Genomic DNA, 20934 nt, shown 5'->3' on the forward strand with positions numbered 1-20934 from the left:
AATCTGGGATTCAATCCTTAATCTCCAATGAAGGGACATAGAAAGCAGAGCTACTAACAGTTCACCTTTCCCGGTTTCATTCATGGGGCCACACTTTTCAATTGGAACAATAAAATAATAATAAATTATAATGCATATATCAATATATTTTGTTAGCTTGCTTTATAGCCTGATTTATATATCAAGTATTAACAAACATGCTACCAGTGATAAAGGATTCACTATGTTGCAGCAACAAATCTGATTGCTTCACTCTAAAATTACAGTTACTTATATTATCTGTTGCTACATGTGTTTGAATTGTTCATTAGTTATTTGTCACAACTGGCAGTATCCTGGTGAGTACAAAGCCTAGATCAACTACTGTGGTCAATAAGTATATGAGTGAGAACAGGAGTGGAAAGAGTTTCTGATTCTGCACATAGTCCTTCTATGAAATAACTATGACATTTTATTACTTTTTAAATGATATACTCATGAATTGTCAGTCATTCCAAAGTACTTTCACTGAAACATTGTTAATTCTGAGGTTTTCTTAGACCTTTGGAGAGGACATGAGGTTTTGAAATTAGCCTTATTATTTGGATTTATGTTTTCTGTACTTTTTTCAACATGTCAGTGTGTATTTTTTATTGTTTTGTTTTGAAACATGAACTTTAGTCACTAACAAGCAGATCCACCCACACAGCGAGAGCACAGATGCTCTTCTAAATTACAGTCTTGAAAATACAGACTTAAACTGGTTAGGAATGTACTGGGTTAGAGAGCTTAGTTAGAGTAAGCTTACCAGTTTCTGAGAGCAATTTTGTAGCTTCCAGTACCTTCTCGGTATAAACTCCAGCTTCATAGTTTTCCATCTCTGCATTGATGATGTGAATGACTCTGGCTGCACGACCACGGATTGCACCTGCAGTTCTGTCCAGTGTATCAACATCCCCCTCTTGGAGGGCGATCACACATTTATTCACATCCTCCAGAATATGGTTTTCTGCAGAAAGAACACACATAATTTTCAGTTCATAGCTAGGCTTATATGAGTATACTGCAACTGTTGAGTCATAAAGAATAACTTGTCTGTTCTGAGTACTTTAGAATCATGGAATCATAGAATCACAGAAATATAGGCTGGAAGGAACCTCAAGAGGTCATCTAGTCCAATTCCCTGAGCTGAGGCACAGTAAACCTAGCCCATCCCTGACAGGTGTTTGTCCAACCTGTTCTTAAAAACTCCCATTGATGGGAATGCCACAGTCTTCCTTGGAAGCCTATTCCAGAGCTTAACTATCTTTATAGCTAGAAAGATTTTTTTCCCTAATATCTAACCTAAATCTCCCCTCCTGCAGATTAAACTGATTACTACTTGTCCTACTTCCAGTGGACATGGAAAATAATTGATTACCATCCTCTTTATAACAGCCCTTAACACATTTGAAGTCTGTTATCAGGTCCCCATTCAGTCTTCTGTTCTCAAGCTTAAACATGGCGAGTTCTTTTTAATCTTTCCTCATAGGTCAGGTTTTCTAATCCTTTTACCATTTTTGTTGCTCTTTTCTGGATTTTCTACAATTTGTCCACATTTCTTAAAGTGTCTTGCCTAAAACTGGACACAATCCTCTAGCTGAAGACTCACCAATGCTTAGTACAGTAGGACAATTACCTCCCATGTCTTATTTACAACACTCCTGTTAATACACCCCAGAACAATATTCGCTTTTTTCGCAACTGCGTCACATTGTTAACTCATATTCAATTTGTCATTCACTACAACCGCATATCCTTTTTAGCAGTACTACTTCCTAGCTAGTTATTATTCCTCATTATATAGTTGTGCGTTTGCTTTTTCCTTCCCAAGTGTAGTAATTTGCACTTTTCATAATTGAATTTCATCTTGATTTCAGATCAATTCTCCAATTTATCGAGGCCATTTTGAATTATAATAATCTCTTGCAAAGGGCTTGTAACCCCTCCCAGCTTGGTATCATTTGTAGATTTTATAAGCATACTCTCCACTCCATTGTCCAAGCCATTAATGAAAATATTAAATAGTAGCAGACTCAGGACAGGCCTCTGAGGGACCCCAGTAGATATGTCCTTCCACTTTGGCAGCAAACCATTAAAAGCTACTCTTTGAGTAAGGTTTTTCAACCAATTGTGCACCCATCTTATTGTAATTTCATCTACACCACATTTCCCTAGTTTGTTTCTGAGAATGTCATGTAGGACTGTGTCATATGTGACTAAAACACAACAGCTTAAAATATTATTACCACCGTACTTTAGGCCATTTCTGGGGGATACTGTAGTCTCTTAATAAGGGTACATAATAAGTTATGGTGCTTTACATCCCAGGTCACTGTTTTGAATCTGAACCTAGGTCAGTACTGATCAAAATTAATTTCTGTCCAATGTCTGTTTGGTGACTTATCCTGTGTTAAATAGGTTGATTAGGTCTTCTCACCACAAAATTCACCTACTTAACTAGCATTACTTGGCACCATTATTCAGAGTCTCAGCAGAGTGGACAAACCAGTGAACTTACTTACCATTGTGAACTTAACTACCCGTCTCACACTACACACTGTCACTCCAGAACAATCTTGAGGCACAGACGGATCCAAGAATTATTTTAAGGGTAAGTACAGCTCTTGGGATTTCCAGGGGTGTAAATCTGGTACTTTTCTCAAACACTGAAATTCACTTCAAATATCAACTCTTAAATTAAATAATTTTTAAGAGTTACTAAAATAACAATAAATAAAACTGGAGTATAATATGGCCATACATTCTGTATATGCATTGACAAGAAGTCAATATTTGGAAGATTAGTCTGTTTACTACTGAAAATATTTAGGGTGTGAGTCTCAAAAAGGCGTCTAAAGGAATTAGGCACCCAACTGCTATTGAAAGTCAATGAAAGTTTGGAGCCTGTTAGTTAGGTTTACATCACGGGTAAAATTCACTCTTGTGAAGAAAGTTTGCACATGCTCAGTCACCAGGCTGTGATAGTAGCATGACATCTGAGAGCATGGCCAGTCCAACGTCCTGACCTCTAACCTGCATCTTCACAAGAGACTCTGTAGAGAAGGCACTTCAGTAGGTAACTTTCTGGTGGCTGGGGAGCACAGGCGATTGATTCTTGGCACAATGAAGTCAATAAGAATTTTGTCATGAGTGCAATGGAGTCAGAATTTCACTCCAGAGCTCTTTGCCATGGACACAGGGGTCAGGGTTCGGTTTGTAAAATAATCTTTTTTTTTACCTTTGTAAGTATTATTGTGTATCGTCTCTACCACCTCTCACCCAGGAGTCTTATTAGGCGGGCAGTAGGGTGTCTTTAGAAATAATCCAGGGGAGTGAGAGTTTTTTCAGGGGTTCCTCTCCATACCTATGCAAATGGAATCAGCAGTGGAAGAGTAGAGGGAGCAAGAGCTGGTTTCTGTGTCCCTCACTGCATTCAGAACCAGGAGAAGTGAGGGACTCCATGCAGAGAGCAGGAAGTGGAGGAGCAAACAGTTCATCTGCTTCCCACCAGACCAGGAACAGAAGTGGGAAGCTTTTATAGCAGGGAACATGCTCTTAAGTGTCAGTGATTGTGCGTATCATGATACTATACTAATGAACATATGGCAAGATCAGCTGGTGTACATTATTGTAGCTCTATTGAAAGTAAAGGAGATACACCAATTTACACAAGCTGGCCGCCAGGTTTTATACACTGCAGTATATAATGCGTGCCTTACACAGCACTGTCATGTGTTGAATCAACACAGTTCAAAAAGGCATTTCAACAATGAAAGTGTTATCTGAATTTTACATTTGGCTAATCTCAGACAAATCTGACGTGCAACTTCCTTTTCTACCAGTACCACCACAAATGAGCTGGAGATAAAATGATGTAACTTGTAGTAAGATGCCATGATCAATAAACCAAGGTTGATCATTTAACCAATTGCTTTTTTTTAGCCATTCCAGGGTTACAAAAATAGACTAAAATTGTCACGTGCCTTGCCAAAGATCCCAGGGTTCACTCATTTAAATTTTCCAGAAAAGTTAACAATGTTGCATTTCAAATTATAACATTTCTGAATGAGAACTGAAATTCTCCAGTGTTGTGAACAAAGGTCATTTCAAAGGGAAAGTTCTCTTCAAAAAAAGTACATGAATACATTTCAAAAATGTTACTCTGCTAAAAGATTTTTTTAAACCCATTTTGCTTAGCACAGCATGCCCATATTTTGCCTGAAGTGAAACACTTTTAGAAATACAAATGGACAATGTATTTGAAATGTAAAGCGTTTGATTAAAATTAATCTCAGCCTCCTGTAGCCACGGCACCGATAAAAATGTGCCATCAGTTGTGGCATGGGGTAATAAGCGGGGAGGGGTCACTTTGTCAGAAATTCTTAACCAGTCACCAACTGGTTTTTAATACTTTAATGGTTTAACAACTAAAAATAAGCTATTGCTTCTTTGTGTGAATTTCTGATTGAAGCCAAGACTTCAGAGCTCACTGCTAATAGAGCAGAGTTCTATAAACAGTGTGGGATAGAACATCATTTTTAAACAGGTAAGAAAATAAAATATTGAAAAGATAGACCTGAACTGAAACCCCAGATTTGACCCACCTTGGAAAAATTTGGATCTGGTTCCAAGTTTTGTAACTCAAGCTTATCCCCAATAAATATATTACGAGAATAAACTGATTTCTGAAAAACAGAGTCAGTACAAATTACCCCGGGGAAGAACGTGCAATTTATGGATGCAAGTGCTTTGCTTTGAACAGTAGAACAAAAATAAATAATCAAATGGCAGCTTCTCAGCTTGTGGACTGTATCTATGGACCACAGGCTTGGTCCGTCCATTATTTGTAGAGCTAGGTCTCCTCAAAGGTGCTTGCCAGCACCAATTGTCAAATCAAAATCTATGCTCTCCCACGTTCTGCAGTTTTCTGACAGTCAATTTTCATTTCCTTGTCATGGCTTGTTGTAAGCACTCTGTACTGGGCTTGAATCATGGAGTGTAATCAGGCTCAACCGCACCATTTCCTTGTTACCAGGAATAACATGATGCAACCAAACAGAAAAAAAAAATGAAAATGAAGGAATCCTTTCTAGGGATGAATAAGCCATCCCCCCCCCCCCCCCCCAACACACACATTCTATTTTAAAATAGTATTTTTGAAATGTGCACTTTAGATTATAACTTCACACACTGATTGAATTATGAAACCATTCTACTTATTTCCAGTTTGAATCTGGGTTTATTTTTAAAAGCATATGCCTCAGGAGAGAAAAGTATATATTCAAAATCTTTCCTAATATGATGTTAAGATCCAATAATGCCTCATCTGCCAAAATTCACAAAGAATAGAGAGCAAATGCATAATAGAAATAGGGATTTTCCTGTTACTTGGAAACAAGAACTGTTTACATTATTTCATGTAAAATGTACCTCTTCTTTTTTCTAAGTTAGCTGTTATTACCTTTTTATACACAAAAGAAGTATAACTGGATTCCGCACAGTTGACACAAGTTGTAGCACGTAAAAACTTATCCCTTTCCTAGGATTTGGTATTATTCGTGAAAGAATCTCAAAGTAGACCACCACAGAATTCAGCCCATGCTGTTTCCAAAGGCTTGGCTGCTCTCAGAGATCCTCTCAAAGGATTGCTCAGCCCGTACTCTATGTCCTTTTCTCATAACGGCCGATTCCACCTAACTTATATCTTGCTAGGATAACAAGCTACCTGCAACAGTGAGTCAAACACACAAACAGACCACTTTTTGCAGCAGGATCACTAGCTGCTTATAGCTAGATTGTAACTTTACATTCTGCCATATGGAGTAGTGTGTATTTACACCTCCCCAGAAGCAGCAGAGAGAAAAGATTGTGAACCTGAGAGTCCAAATCCCTTTCCTTCCTGTATTTGGGTGAGGAGTAAGTTACTTTACCTCTTTTTGTGGAACAGCTTGCTCTCTACTGTGTTCCTGGCCAGCTATTCTGGTGGGTGAGCAAAGGGGTGAAGGGCCACATCAGGTATCCTTCAACTTACACTTCATTCTTTCCCCTTCCCACCCATTTGCTTGCAGTGGTGAGTCACAATCTGAGAAGGACTATGAAAGAGAGTAAGGCATCCTCTCTCTCCCTCTTGGGTAAGGGCTGTGACAATCAAGAATAACATTTGCAAACACTGGCGGCAGCCTGTTACAAGACATTAATAAATGTAAAAAGAGTGGTCCAAATTCTTCTGTACTTATTGGCAATACAGTCAGGTCCAGCCAAAACTCTGAAGTTTGAACTTGAAATCCAAACCCAGACCTGGATTCAAATTTTGCCTGTGATCCATATCTTTATAATGAGCTCAAACAAACCCTGAAGTCTGGGAGGCTTGGAATCTGGAACCAACTCAGAATTCTGTGGCTTGAAGCTGTCTCTGCTAATTACAGCAAAGACAGAAATCCTGCACTGTGGGGAAATGGATTTGATAATCTAATAGGTCTTTTCCAGGCTCAGTCCTCCCCTATATTTGAGCTCTGCTAGGTGCAGGTTGGGGGAGTGCATCAGAAAGCCAATTATAACTCCATAATTCACTGGTTGCCTGATCCTTATATTAGTTAGAACAACTAGTGTGTGCACCGGAGTGACTGGCACAGGAGTTACCGGCACAGTAGTTACCTCTGCCAGGTTTACACCAGTGAAGAATTTTCCTCCACAAGGAAAATCTCTGCTGAATATTTCTGCCCAGAATCCATCCATTTGTACCACCTGAGTGGCACAAAGTGAATGGATTGCACCAGAGAACCTGGGTCTCCATCTCTTAACTTCTTTGATTCCATGAAGTTGCTTTGCCATTTACTGCAGCACACAGAGAAACACTAAAGGCCAGATTTTCAACCAGGCTCCTGCCCAGCCTCTCTTTCTATAAGGGCAACACCTTCAACTCATTTTGGCTGCATATGTTAGCCACCGGAAACTAAAAGATGCAAATTAGGTAGATAGGTAGCTGTCCAACTACGAATACATGCACTAGCAATGAATTTTGACCATAACAAGGGGAAAACTGGTGCTAAAAATTTATACTTGTTTTACCTGCAATTGTTTTAGCCCCATCAGGATTTGAAATTCAAAACATCTCCCAAAAGACAGAAACACGTGTACAATGTGACCAGTTATTAGGGATTAATTGGCAGGACTGGATTACTCCCACTGAGTTCAGCAAGCCAGCATTCTAAGTGGCTGGAAGAACGCACTAATGACTCGGCTGTAATTCTAGCTGCCTTTCTAATGTGACCATTACTTTAATTTATTGGTTTATTTTTAGGAGGCTCCTTTGATCCCCGTACCTGAGACAGAGAGGAAGTCGTCCACAGAAGTGATGTCATCAACTGCCTCAGTGAGAACTCTCACTTGTTTCTCCCACTGATCTTTAAAGACGTCCATGTTGTCCTGAGCTACTTTGCTCTGGGGTCTGGCAGCCAACGTGAGTGCAGCATTTATTACCTATTATTTAGAATAAGTTGTTACAAGAAATGACAAAACTTTGCTCAAGGGAAAGAACAAACTGATTAAATACTACGTTAAAAGCACAGCTGTGCACTGTGCTCATTTTGTTCATTAAGCAAGTCTCACAATACAAATGTATTTTTCACAGTTTTTGCAAGGCAGTCAACAATATAATGAAAAAGGCAAGGCTATAATCTTCATATGGGACATTTTTCTCTGTCAAATACCTTATGCTCTTTAATGCTTTAACAATTCTTGAGTACTTTGCAGCAAGAATGTTGCCTACCTGTGGGCATAGACTATCAATCTGGGTTGCTGCCATACGGACTAACTTCACACCTTCTTCGTTATTGGAGATAGAACAGGCCAGATTGGCAACCTGAAATGAAAACAGCAGACTGAGAATCAGGTTTTCAGGCAAATGGTACATTTTATATCTTTTTTAATATTATTACTGAACCTTGCTTAGAATGAGGGAATCATATTAGAAGCATCAAACTGCATCACTGAGCAGAAACCCATGCAGATCGTTTCCTCCCTCGCAAACTAACCTGCAGCCATCCACAGTATTAAGATATTTCACAAAATTTTCCTTCGCTGCCAAGTGCTCTGCATCTCTCCGTAGTTCGTACATGACACTTCCTGTAAGATTTCTCGGGAGATTGTTAACGTTTCAAAACAATTATCGAGCTGTTTCTTTCTCTCTCCATGTTTGTTATGAATAACAGTGTTCAGGCTCTGTCATATCCTGATAGTCATGCCATACTGAAGAGATTCAGAGGTCCTAACAGGCACAGCTCTGCTTGGCTAACCACAGCCAACATTCTGATACCAGTACTCACACACAGAAGTTCCCTACTGCTTGAGTACTCCTTTCAATCTCAGATTCTGATGCCCTTACTCATATTGAGAAGTACCTTATTTCTCAAGTACTCCCATTTATTTCAATGGGGCTGCATGCAGTGTAAGGTACCATTCAGTGAGGATATCAGAATCTGATCTCATGGAATGTAACCGTTAAAAACGACATTAAGGAGGACATGATATCCAGATCTCATTTAGAGGTATGTATCCTTCCGCGTGCTGTGGAGCACTGGTCCAGGAAGGGGGCTGGTTAGAGCCATTATAATGCTGAGGGTGTTTGGAGCAGGAGTAGGCTGGGAAGAGTTATGGAGACGTGCATGCAGACCTACCAGTCAAATCTTGCCCTTAACCACTAAAAGGGCTGGAGCTCTATAGCCTGGATGTGAATGGGGGAATCAAGTCTCCTAACTGCTACAGAACATCCATGCAAAAAAATTCGTTTTCAAAGGCTTTGTGTCACAGAGGGGAGTTTGATCTAACTTGTTAAAATAGCAATTCATGCCAGAGTACAAAAAACTAAACAATGTTGCACGTGTAGTGTTTAGAAATATGAGTAATTTTTTTTAAGAACAGTAAAGAACTTTTCTTTTAATTTCACCAGGAAGTATGGCTCTGAATTCTAAGCTACATCAAAACACACATACATTTTTAAAGATGCTGTCTTGGTATTATTCATTGTGCCTGAAGGCAGAACTATCAGTTGGAAATGATTCATGAATTAGTTCTAATACCCCAGTCTTTCCAATTTTCCTTTAGTCTCCCCTTGTGGTATTAATCTGTTCCTGTCTCCAGTGCACATCACCATATTTAGCCTTGATCCATCTGTTCTCCACAGAACCCATTTCATTTCACAGTTATTTAGAATGTGGTTTGCATGTATCGCTGTGTCAAAATCCATGGAAGGAAACCACCCTAGGCTTCAAAGAGTATTCTAGGCACTTCCCAGGCAAGATTTTATTATAACACGGTGATTCTTATTTTCATTCCATGGTGAGACAAATGAGTTAGTCTGTTTATTAACACCCTTACAGCACTCATATCAGAAATGTTCTCCTAAGCTGACATACTCCAACTAATTTGCTGTTTTCTGTAGTCACATTTTTTTGCATACATCTAGCAGTACCCTTTAATCTTCATTGGAAATAAAAACTATACCAAATAGTAATTGGAATGCAGTAGGTGAGTTGATAAAATGTATAGGAGGATTACAGACTTAAATACCAGCAAACGATGTTACATTCAGCACAAACCAGGGTCCTCATATTATAAAATAAGTCATCTTTTAGATTTTCTTTTCTTTTTATGATGATCAAGATGAAAGAATTGTCCTGAGGCCCAAAATGTACTATACATCTTACTTTCTCTCAGGTATGAGCGATATGGAATTGAAAGTCACTTTAATAGGACCATAATAGGTCTCTTGAAATGGCAATAAAACTATCAAGCTGGCATGATCTCTCCAATTCTACTGGGAACAGACTCTTCTCATTGCACTGACATTGAAATAAAACGTGCTTCTTCTTTCTCTGTATTAATCGCTCTCTTGGTTCCTTCTGGTGAGGATAATATTTGGAAACTACTTTGTAAGGGTCTGTTTCGAGTCATCCTGGGACAATTGTTTATTTTTTTTTGTAAAATCCAACATACATAATATGGGGAACAGAATGTAGAGTCTGGTATAAAGATCAATACTATAAAGAATCCAAGAGTAATCAATGACCATATTCAATATGCATCATAATATGCATGATACCTATCTATATCCATCTATATCCAAAATGCAAATTTGTTGATGTATATCAACTATAATCTCTTCCATTCCCTGAGTTGTTTTAAGTCTTGTACAAATATTGTGCCACGTTCATTGATTACAATCAAGTGAAACCAATTTAAAGCAGTTAAGGATCTGTCCAACTGACTCAAAAACTGTGCACAGCAGCAAACAAATCTTACACCGGAGGTTACACTTTAGTACAAATTAGAATTTTAGACCAACTCATCATAAGGGAAATTGTGCCTGTAAAGCACAACATGAGATAGACATCACATTATTTGACAAGACTTGTGGGGGGAAAGTTTTTTTTTTTAATGCTGTTAAGTGTGGCTTCAAGAACAAGAACACATTTTAGCTCATTCAACCCCTCAATCGTGCAAATTTTCTCTCATGTTTATTGACTATGATTAACTTGGATCATGATATTATTAAAATAAGAGAAGAGAGTTCTTCAGAGGTACAGGGAAACCTTGTTTTTGGTGTTCACATTTCATAACAACAATATGTATTGTGAAGAACCCTCATTGGATGATAAATTATTTACCATTCATTGGAATTCTCTTAATAGTGCCACATGCACAGATCAACAGCCTTGGATCTGGATTGCTTTGAAATGACAATGAAATGGGTTGAGCACCTTGACACAATCATGGCACCTTGTCAAGACTGCAGTACACAGCAGTGCCATTTCAACATGTATATTGAATAATATCCAGCTATTTGGGTAGCAAGGTGACCTGTCCAAAGTTCCTTACCTGCAGGGCCCAAGTTGGAAGGTACAACCTTCTGCAATGAATATTATGTTCTAAGGATGTGAAATAACAGAGTACCATGCCAAAGCGTCTATCGACTGGGAAGTACCAGAAAAGTGAGGACAGAACAAGAAGCAATGGTCTCAAGTTGCAGTGCGGGAGGTCTAGGTTGGATATTAGGAAACACTATTTCACTAGGAGGGTGGTAAGGCACTGGAATGGGTTACCTAGGGAGGTGGTGGGATCTCCATCCTTCGAGGTTTTTAAGGCCCGGCTTGACAAAGCCTTGGCTGGAATGATTTAATTGGTGTTGGTCCCGCCTTGAGCAGGGGATTGGACTAGATGACCTCCTGAGGTCCCTTCCAACCCTAATTTTCTATGATCTGGAATATAATCCTAGCCCAAGTGAAGTCATTGGCAAAACTCCCATTAACTACAATGGGATCCAGATTTCACCCCTGGAATTTGGCTCTGATTGCAAAATCTTCAGAATGTGTAAAAATGAGAGGGGACTGCTGGTGAGGTGTTCTCCATGAGAGGCTTTTGGCTTTGCAATCGACTTTCTCCCGTGGTCTGCCTGATGCGAGATTTGATGACTTCCAAACCATACTGCAGATACCATCTTTCCCTTTGGGCAGCTGGGGAGGAGGTGGCTTGGTAGGCTTGGAAAGTAGCAGGATTGTTGATGTGGTCGGGTTTTTTTAAATGTCTGGGAAGTCTACTAAGTTTATAGAACACACGGAGTTCACTAACTGCCTAAAATGTTTTCATTTTTGAATTAAGATTGTTGTGAAGACTCTAGAGTACTTAAATAAATGAATAGATAACTAAACAAATCAGCAAACGGTGAAACATCTTTTGATATGTATGTGGAGCTAAACTAATATTAATCAGCAGCTTAAATAACCATTAAGGTCCAGAACCTCAGCCCCATTGATCTCCTTTTGGACCATCAGAATGATCCAAAGGGACCTTAGTTGTCAGCAGTCATCAAACCAGCGTAGCCGGCTCTACCATGTCCCTCCTTCGCCTGAAAGACTCCCTCCAGCCGTCCTTACCACCAGCCTACTTGCCACTAGGTCAGCCCCAGCATCAGCAGAAATGAACAGATGGTGTAAGAAGCGCCTTTACCTCCCTTCCCCACTAGCTGGACTAAGCCCTGTAGACCCTCTCCTTGAAATTCTTACATACGTATCTTTAATCATGTAAGTCACTCTACTGTCTTCAGTTAAAAGATATGCAGGATCAGATATGCACATACTTTTTTCTGTGATTTAGACACTGGAATATTCCTGCACTAAGTAAAAATATGGCGCAATTGGAAAACAGTATTTTATTTTTAAAATAAAATAAATAAAATATTTCTTTTAATTTATTTTTATCTTTATTACTGTATACAGGATTACAATTGCAGTTCTAGGACATAGTAAAGATAATAAGGCCCCTTTACATTTACACAATCTTTCAGGTCCCTTTGCACTGCTAGAATGTTAATGAGAATCAGGCTCAGATATCTTTCTTCTGTATTTCTGAACTGCACCCTTTCCACTTCCCACAGTTTAAACTGAACCTTTGGGGATTTCATTACAAGTAATCGTGATGATCAAAATGTATTTTCCTCTGTATTAATCTTAAATTCAAAGATTTAGCAGGGCTGCTCTGGATATACTGGAAGTAGTCCAAAGAAACACAAATTAATTGCTTGGAGCAAAAATTCAGATGAAGGTTCCACTATATGTTACAACAAAGCAGAGATACAAATATAAATACTACAGGGTATTATTCAGTAATTTGCATAGTCATTCCCTCCCCCTCTCCCACCCCCCTAACAGCACAGATTGGGTGAAGACAGCACGCTACAGAAGAACTCAGATGCTCTGGGCTCTCAGTGACTATGCAACAGTTCAAAGAAAATAGAAAAATACATGTTTAAATGGTGATTTTGCAACTACTGTTTGAGGCTGCCTTACATACATACATATATATATATATATATATATATATATATATATATATATATATATATATATAATTGATCCAAAGGGACCTTAGTCAATTATATATATATATATATATATATATATATATATATATATAATTGACATTGGTTCTGTTAAGGATTGTGGAAAAGAAAATTGGCAGTGAGCTATTTCCTTTCAGTGAGCAACAGAAGAATGTTAAAACACTTTAGTTGCCATTTTCTGAGTCCAGAAGTGAAAACACTCATCTACCTCTGGGCATGTCTACATTGCCCCCCAGTTACTACTCAGGTGTGAATATCAGTGTGCACCAAAGTGCTGCACTGTAACTTCCTCATGTGGATGCTGTGGGTGCAAAATTAAAGGTTCCTAGTTAGTATTAATGGACTCCTGTTTGAGGAGGACCACATTAGTGTGAACTAGAAATCTTTAAGTTTGTGCCTCCAGTGTCCACATGGGGGAGGTTCAGCACAGCCCTTTGGTGTACACTGCTATTCACCCCCACCTCCTCACAGTCCGAACTGCAGGGCAGTGTAGACATGCTCTTAGGTATGTATCTGGTCCCCTTTAGTTTAGTGTCCAAACACTTCACCATCTGTGGAAGTACTAATCCTCACAATACCCCATGAGGTAGGAAAGTAAGAGTAAGAAAATTGCACAGAAAGAGTAAGAGATTTGCCTAAAGTTACAAAGGGAGCCTGCGGGGGAGCAGGTCTTTCAAGTCCCATTCTAATGTCTGAACTGCCGACCCATTCTTTTTTATGTACTCATATTCTGTATTATGAACAGATTTCCATGGGCTCAATATAGGACCTATTCTTGTCCATACACAAATAAGTGCTAAAAACCAGAGTATCACAGACTACATATAGCAGCAGTTTCTCCTTCACAGAACATAGTTCAACTAGCTGTACCAATTCCTACTGTTAGGAAACTCCTGGGGGCTACTCTCTTTCTTGATACCTGGTCACATAGAACTGGGGAAAAGACACACTGAATACTCTCTACAGTTCTAGGTACTTCAGTATGTGGAGGAGATCAACAAGCTGGAGAGAATCTATAAATAGTAACACAGATTAAAATGGGTCTAGCGAGCCTCCTGTATGCGAAAAGAATAAAATAGCTCAGATTTCAGTCCTGGGATGAGATGTGTGAGGAATGTAATTCACTTCAACAGGACTCCTGATAAAGACAGGAGTCCACCATCTTGCAGCTTATTGCAGGACTGGGGTTTTGACATGTACAACATTAGCTAAGATATGGTTGGAGTAGGCGTTAAAATTGCTGCTAAGAATGCAAAGGGTGTCAGGACTAAGGAGGAAGAGCTAGTATTTAAGGTTCAAATTAGCAGTCATGTTCATGTTCACAGGAGCAGACAAACTAGTCAATATTGTTTGTTTGCCACTACCCAAATACAAGTGATCAATCTGTCCCAGTGACTTTAATGGGAAAGTAATCATTAGTTTGCATTCATGAACAAACTAATGCTCTGGTCCAAAGCTGAATCACTCAGCATCAGTCTACACAACTCATATCTAAAAACCTCACTGGCCTAAAACGATGCAATAAAGCATGAACTAATGGTTTCCAAACAGACTCTCATTAGGCATATGTGGTTTTGGAATAACAGTAGGAAAGCACTGTCCCCAAATAACAAAATAATAGGCACATTTAATGTTCTTTTTATTCATCTGGGACCCTGCATTGCTCTTTTCCTACCTGTGTGAGCTATCATCACCCAGGCAACTCAGTGCTGGTTTTGCAATTCAGATTTCTTTTTTGAGCATAAAAAATTTCAGCCTAATTACATTGCTTTTTAACATTACTAATTATTATTATTTTTGTTTTCCATAATACCTAGAGGCCTCGATCAGACATCTGGGCACCACTGCACTACATACTATACTAAAATATAACAAAAAGACAATCACTGCTCTAGAGAGCTTACAGTCTAATTAACAGTGCTAGACAGGTAAATTTATTGTCATAGGTATAGCAACATCTGAACACTACAATGATTTTTCTGTGCAATGGAATCTTCATCCAGAATCTTCTTTTTGTAACATAATGAGATTTATAGCATATTCCACTGGCTGAAAATTAGTGATGAACAATCATCAATACGTCTGGAGTATATGCTTAATTTAGATAATGGATGTGGTGTGACAGAATACATCCCTGTATTCACACCATGCACACTATTGTAATTCTCTTTGTACAAAGTATGCCTGGTAAGGTACCATTTAAAAACTCATCATTTGCTGGTCAGTAGTGTCCTGGTAAAATATGTGTGGCAACATTGTATGTGAAGTTATAAGATTCCTCTCTATGGTGCTATTAATACAAGTTCCACACCCCACAGCCCTGCCCAAACAGAAGTTGGCAAACAGGTCTGTCCTAAGAAAAGGAATGTGTGTTCTACTTAATTTGCACTTAAGCAGTGAACAGAGCCATCAAGCAGGGAGGGAAACAAAGGAAGCTCAAACAAGTGAGAAAAGCCAGCAGGGGACATCCTTCCACATACACTCTTTGGACTTGTCTACACTGGCAATTTACAGCGCTGCAACTTTCTCGCTCAGGGGTGTGAAAAAACACCCCCCTGAGCGCAGCAAGTTTCAGCACTTTAAAGTAAGCCGCGCTCCCAGCGCTGGTAGTTACGCCTCTTGTGGAGGAGCGCTCTGCCGGGACTACACAAGACATGTTAAAGCGCTGTCACGGCAGCGCTTTAGCATTGCCAGTGTAGACTAGCCCTTTGTCTATTAGTGCTCATCTGGAAATGTTTTGCAAGAGGGGGACTGAAACTATCAAAAGGAGGGACAAATACCCCATGGCACCTCTCTCTCTCTCCCAGCCCATTGCATTCATTGCTCCTGAATGGAGAAAGGAAGCAGTCATTAGAATCTGGGGGAAAGGTCGTGACCCACAGAGTTTGGTCAGTATGGCTGCTGAAAGCAAGTGGTGAGAAACTTTGCTTGAATCTGATATAGTTTGTTAAGTCAGTAACCATTAGTAACCATTTTATCTTTATTTTTCTTGTAACCATTTCTGACTTTTATGCCTCATTACTTGTACTCACAATCTCTCTCTCTGTAGTTAATAAACTTGGTTTTCTGTTTTATCTAATCCAGTGTGTTTAAACTGAAGTGTGTGAATAACTATTTGAGATAATAAATTGGCATGTTGTTTCCTTAAAGGAATAAGACTTAAAATATCTGTATTGTCTAGGAGAAGACTGGGCAGTACAAGACATATATTTCTGGGGGGAATTTGGGACTGGGGGTGTATTGGGGTCAGCCTGTGGCATAACCAAGGCTGGTGAGAGCCAGAATGTAACCCAAGTGTGGTTATCAGGCTGCAGATACACACAGACACTCAGGGTGTGGCTTGCATGCTGGAAGGCTGTTTTTTGAGCAGTCCAGGTAGGAGCTACTTCAGCAAAGCATTGGAAGGCACCCAAGGTTGCAGGGCAGGGATGACAGAGCCCCACACTGGTCTGGACTGTACCCTGGTAACAGGGGGTAAGTCCAACTAGCTAAAGAACAGGTCTGAGAGTCAGGAGATATGTAGTCCCAGCTTTGTCACTGAGTTATTGCACAATCTTGAGCCAGTCCATTATCCTATTCAATTCACCACTCACTACTCTGGAACAATTCAGTCTGAAGTCAAATAAGAGGTTATAATGGGGTTAACAAACCCCATACAGGCTGTAGGCAGAAGAGAAAAAGAGAGCCTTCCAACCCTATTGGCAAGCAGGCTGACTACACCCCAGCACAGCTGCCAATCATGGAGCAAGTACCCACAGCTGGAACTAATAAGGAAAACAAGCTCAGCTATAAAGGAAGGAGAACAGAAAGAGAGAGGAGGCAGAAGGGCCTATGATGACAGAAAAGCAACAGTGCCATGCCAGGCTGCCTCCAGCAAACTGATAGGGAGCCAAAGGAAGACTGCATAAGGGCTGATAGAGTTGGTGGTGAAGTTTGAAGCAATATAAATGAGATCAGAATCTGTCCTGCTTGCTTGCAGCATTTTGGTACTTGCACTTCTGGTCGTGACGAGAAGCTAGAAATGCAAGAGGGTTCCAAAATAAAACACACTGAAAAATCCTTACATTTTAGTATTTTCAAAACTGCATTTTCACTGGTGAAATTTCTTTCTCCATAATCAATTTCCAGGTGAAAGCAGTGACTTGGATACAGCTATTACTAAGATACTAGTGAAATGGGTGTATGTGTTACTGCTCATGGAAATATGGAGTTATTTTCCACAGCACATGTTATAAACCAAAATCGTGGAAGTTCTGTACCTACTTTCAGCATCCATCCCTTTTGTGTGTGGTTGCATGTGTGGGTGAGCAAGAGTTTATAGAAACTTCTTTGTGAAAGATTGGCTCTGCTCAGATAGAATGTGACTCCTAATGATAGGCCTTTAAAAAAAAAAACGCACAGATCAGGAAACAAAAGTATGTATTTAAAGCAGTTTAGAATTCAATGACATAAAATAGTCTCTGTGGAATCTAATTCCCTTTGCAGAAAACTTCCGCAGTTGGGCAGAACACTAGGAATTACATATGATCCCCTCTCCAGCATGAATACTATGGATCTGGGGAACTTAACTGCAGTACAATTAGGTGACAGTCAGAAATGCTTGGCAAACTCTAATCAGCATGATTAGGGAATAAAGTCCCACTGAGGTTATTGGATAGTTACCATTATAGACTAGCAGGTGGCTATTCTCATACTAAAATTATTCCTCATTTGAACCACCACCAGACACGTATACTGGAAATTAATTACTTATTTTGGAGTAGCACATACTAATATTCAATATAATCTCCTGTATGTACAACTCTCCTGGTATTGAAATCAAGAATGTATTTATTAATTGCCTGTTAAAACTTCAGGAGAGATTATCATGTCATGTTAATCAGGCGTAACATTTTAACAGTGAGGGTAATTAACCAGTGGAACAATTTACCAAGGGTCATGGTGGATTTTCCATCACTGACAATTTTGAAATCAAGACTGGATGTTTATCTAAAAGATATGTTCTAGGAACTATTTTGTGGAAGTTCTACGGATTATGTGTCAGAGGGGTAGCCGTGTTAGTCTGGATCTGTAAAAAGCAACAGAGTCCCATGGCACCTTTAAGACTAACAGATGTATTGGAACATCTGACGAAGTGGGTATTCACCCACGAAAGCTTATGCTCCAATACAACTGTTAGTCTTAAAGGTGCCACAGGACTCTCTGTTGCTTTCTATGGATTATGTTATTCAGGAGGTCAGACTAGATGAACAGTGGTCCCTGATGTACTTGGAATCTATGAATCAGGAATGCAAGCACATACACATAGATTTTATTTTATATATATTGTGACAGACCCAGACCAATGGGGTACAGGAGTCTGGTAGAGGGCAAATATACTGGTCACTGGATGAGTAGTTTTCTGTTCCCTGAGTGACCAGAGCAGGGGCTGCACTAGAGTAATCAGGAACCTGCTAGAACCAGTTAAGGCAGGCAGGCTAATTAGGACACCTGGAGCCAATTAAGAAGAAGCTGCTAGAATCAATTAAGGCAGGCTAATCAGGGCACCTGGGTTTTAAAAGGAGCTCACTTCAGTTAGTGGTGAGAATAAGGAAGGTGTTTGGAGGAGGCCATGGGGAAGTAGCCCAGGGACTTGTAGCTGTCATGCAGCTGTTACAGGAGGCACTATAGACAGCTGCAGTCCACAGGGCCCTGGGCTGGAACCCAGAGTAGAGGGCGGGCCTGGGTTCCCCCCAAACCTCCCAATTGACCTGGACTGTGGGTTCTTCCAGAGGGGAAGGTCTCTGGGCTGTTCCCCAACCCACATGGTGAATCTCTGAGGCAAGAAAATCCGCCAATAAGCGCAGGACCCACCAAGATAGAGGAGGAACTTTGTCACAATATATAAAAATCCAGTACATTTAATGTATACTGTATACATAAAAGCTGTATATGTGTGTGTGCATGAATGTATATTAAGTTTACTGGATATTTCCTACTTTATACTCTTCAGATATTCTCCCATTCACCAACGGATTCCATGAAGCCAGGAGACAACCTAAGTGCAGTCCTAAAACATTCCTACCCCTGAACAATACCATTATTGTGTACATCAGCCACTGGAGACAAACTTTTTGTTAAAATATAAGACTTATCAATGAGTGCAAGGAGCCTTCTGAAGATTGGGGAAATAACACTTACCACCCCCTCTGATTCTGTCTAAAGATAATATCTCTCACAGTTGTTTTTCAGTTGGCATTTGGATGATTGGATGCTTTGCCCACCTTGTTCCTTCAGGACTGGGGTAAAAAAACATTGAAATGATTGGAGGTAACTATCTGCATGAGCCTTCTGAATCTTTTTGTGACCAGTGTCAGTGTTTTATGACTTCCACTGGCCAGGTTTCTCCTAGCTGAATCAGCTATGCGGGTGTAGAGCCAATCTGTGTGACCTTCCCAAATAAAGCTTTTTGTTGAATCAGCCCTGCAAAATGTACACATTTAGTAGCCGAGACTGTTACTGCATACTAATTTGGGACCCAGATGAGTAAGGCACTCAAGCACATGCATAATTTTAAGTATGCGAGTAATCTCATTGACTTCAAATACAAATGTGCCGAAATACTTTACTGAAGAATCAGTTTCTAAGGCCTGGTCTACACTGGGGTGGGGATCGATCTAAGTTACGCAACTTCAGCTACGTGAATAACGTAGCTGAAAACGACGTACCTAGATATACTTACCGCGGTGTCTTCACTACGGTGAGTCGACTGCTGCCGCTCTCCCATCGACTCTGCTTGCGCCTCTCGCCGAGCTGGAGTACAGGAGTCGACGGGAGAGCACTCGGGGATCGATTTATCGCGTCTAGACTAGACGCGATAAATCGATCCCCGCTGGATCGATTGCTGCCCGCCGATCCGGCCGGTTGTGAAGACATACCCTTAGTTAGCATGGAGTAAGGAAAGTAAGTTAAGTTGCACACCTGCTTAAATACCTTGCTGAATCAGGGCCTTAAAAGGCCCAGTAACGGTAACATCAACAGGCCCTTTAAAATGATTAAACTGTGATTATTGTTAGTTACTAAATAGTAACTTGCTATTTTGTTTAAATTAATATTATTTAAGCTCTGAGGCCCAATTCCTGACTCTCCTTCTGGAATCTGAAATTCACATATTTTGAGTATCCCTCCATTACACGCATCCATTCCACCATTTCTGGTGGACTTCGATGCCTCAAATGATTAATTTAACTTTGTACCTTATTTAAAACACATAACCAAACCCCTATGATATTTAAAATATATATACTCAACTCAAAAATAGAAAACTAATCAGATATGCATGTCGACTAGATCATCTCATGAACATTTACTCTCATAGCTGTCTTCCTTCTCATCCCCACACTATATCATCCTTAGTAATCTTACTTCTCTGGTAACTTTTATTATATGAACCCCAGGGCAGGAAATTTTATTTTATGGATCAGGACATACAGGTGAATGGAAGATGGATACAGGGATGGATTTAAGCAGCAGGCCACCATTTTATTATGTGAACTATGGGAAGAAGCACTCCCACTCCCTCTCACACACCAGGCATTTCCCTGGGTCCAGTGCAGGTTAAATGGACTCCCACCAGTAGGAGATAGACCTTCTTCGGACAACTCCTAGGACTCAGTTCACTTCTGAATCCTCTTGTCTTTCCTCTCGCAAGAGGAATAGAAGGTACCAAGGGGTACCTCACTCTGCAAAGACTTCTCTCCTTACACTTACAGGCAAAAGGTGCACCAGTCAAATCCCGGATATCATGTACCTCTGGGAGCTGCCCCCTTTCACCTTTATCTGCGCCTGGATACCAGCTGCAAGTTGCAACAGACTGACATTCCTATATTCCTCCTAGCATTAAATTCTTAGTCTTACTACTTTTCACCTCACCCGTGCCTCCACAATGCTGCAAGGAAGACAAAAGTCCCTCCTATTTGGCACAGCGGAGAAAAAAAATCCTCCCTGATCCCCCAAACAGGTCAGAACCACAGCATTCT

General features: G+C 40.0%; 1 protein-coding gene across 6 annotated transcripts in view; it reads right to left on the reverse strand.

Annotated features, from left to right (window-relative positions):
- The window catches only part of CTNNA2 (catenin alpha 2), a 658570-nt gene that overhangs the window by 75227 nt on the left and 562409 nt on the right, over positions 1-20934 (reverse strand). For 5 of the 6 annotated variants that reach the window (XM_065405687.1, XM_065405685.1, XM_065405684.1 and 2 more), the window contains 3 exons: positions 7790-7882; positions 7344-7500; positions 788-988 (listed from right to left, as the gene is read on the reverse strand). In XM_065405687.1, the coding sequence (XP_065261759.1) occupies positions 788-988; positions 7344-7500; positions 7790-7882 (451 nt within the window). The remainder of the gene's footprint in view (positions 1-787; positions 989-7343; positions 7501-7789; positions 7883-20934) is intronic. The other variant, XM_065405686.1, reaches the window with a different exon arrangement.

The sequence above is a fragment of the Emys orbicularis genome, chromosome 5 (assembly GCF_028017835.1).
Source record: "Emys orbicularis isolate rEmyOrb1 chromosome 5, rEmyOrb1.hap1, whole genome shotgun sequence".
Lineage (NCBI taxonomy): Eukaryota > Metazoa > Chordata > Testudines > Emydidae > Emys > Emys orbicularis.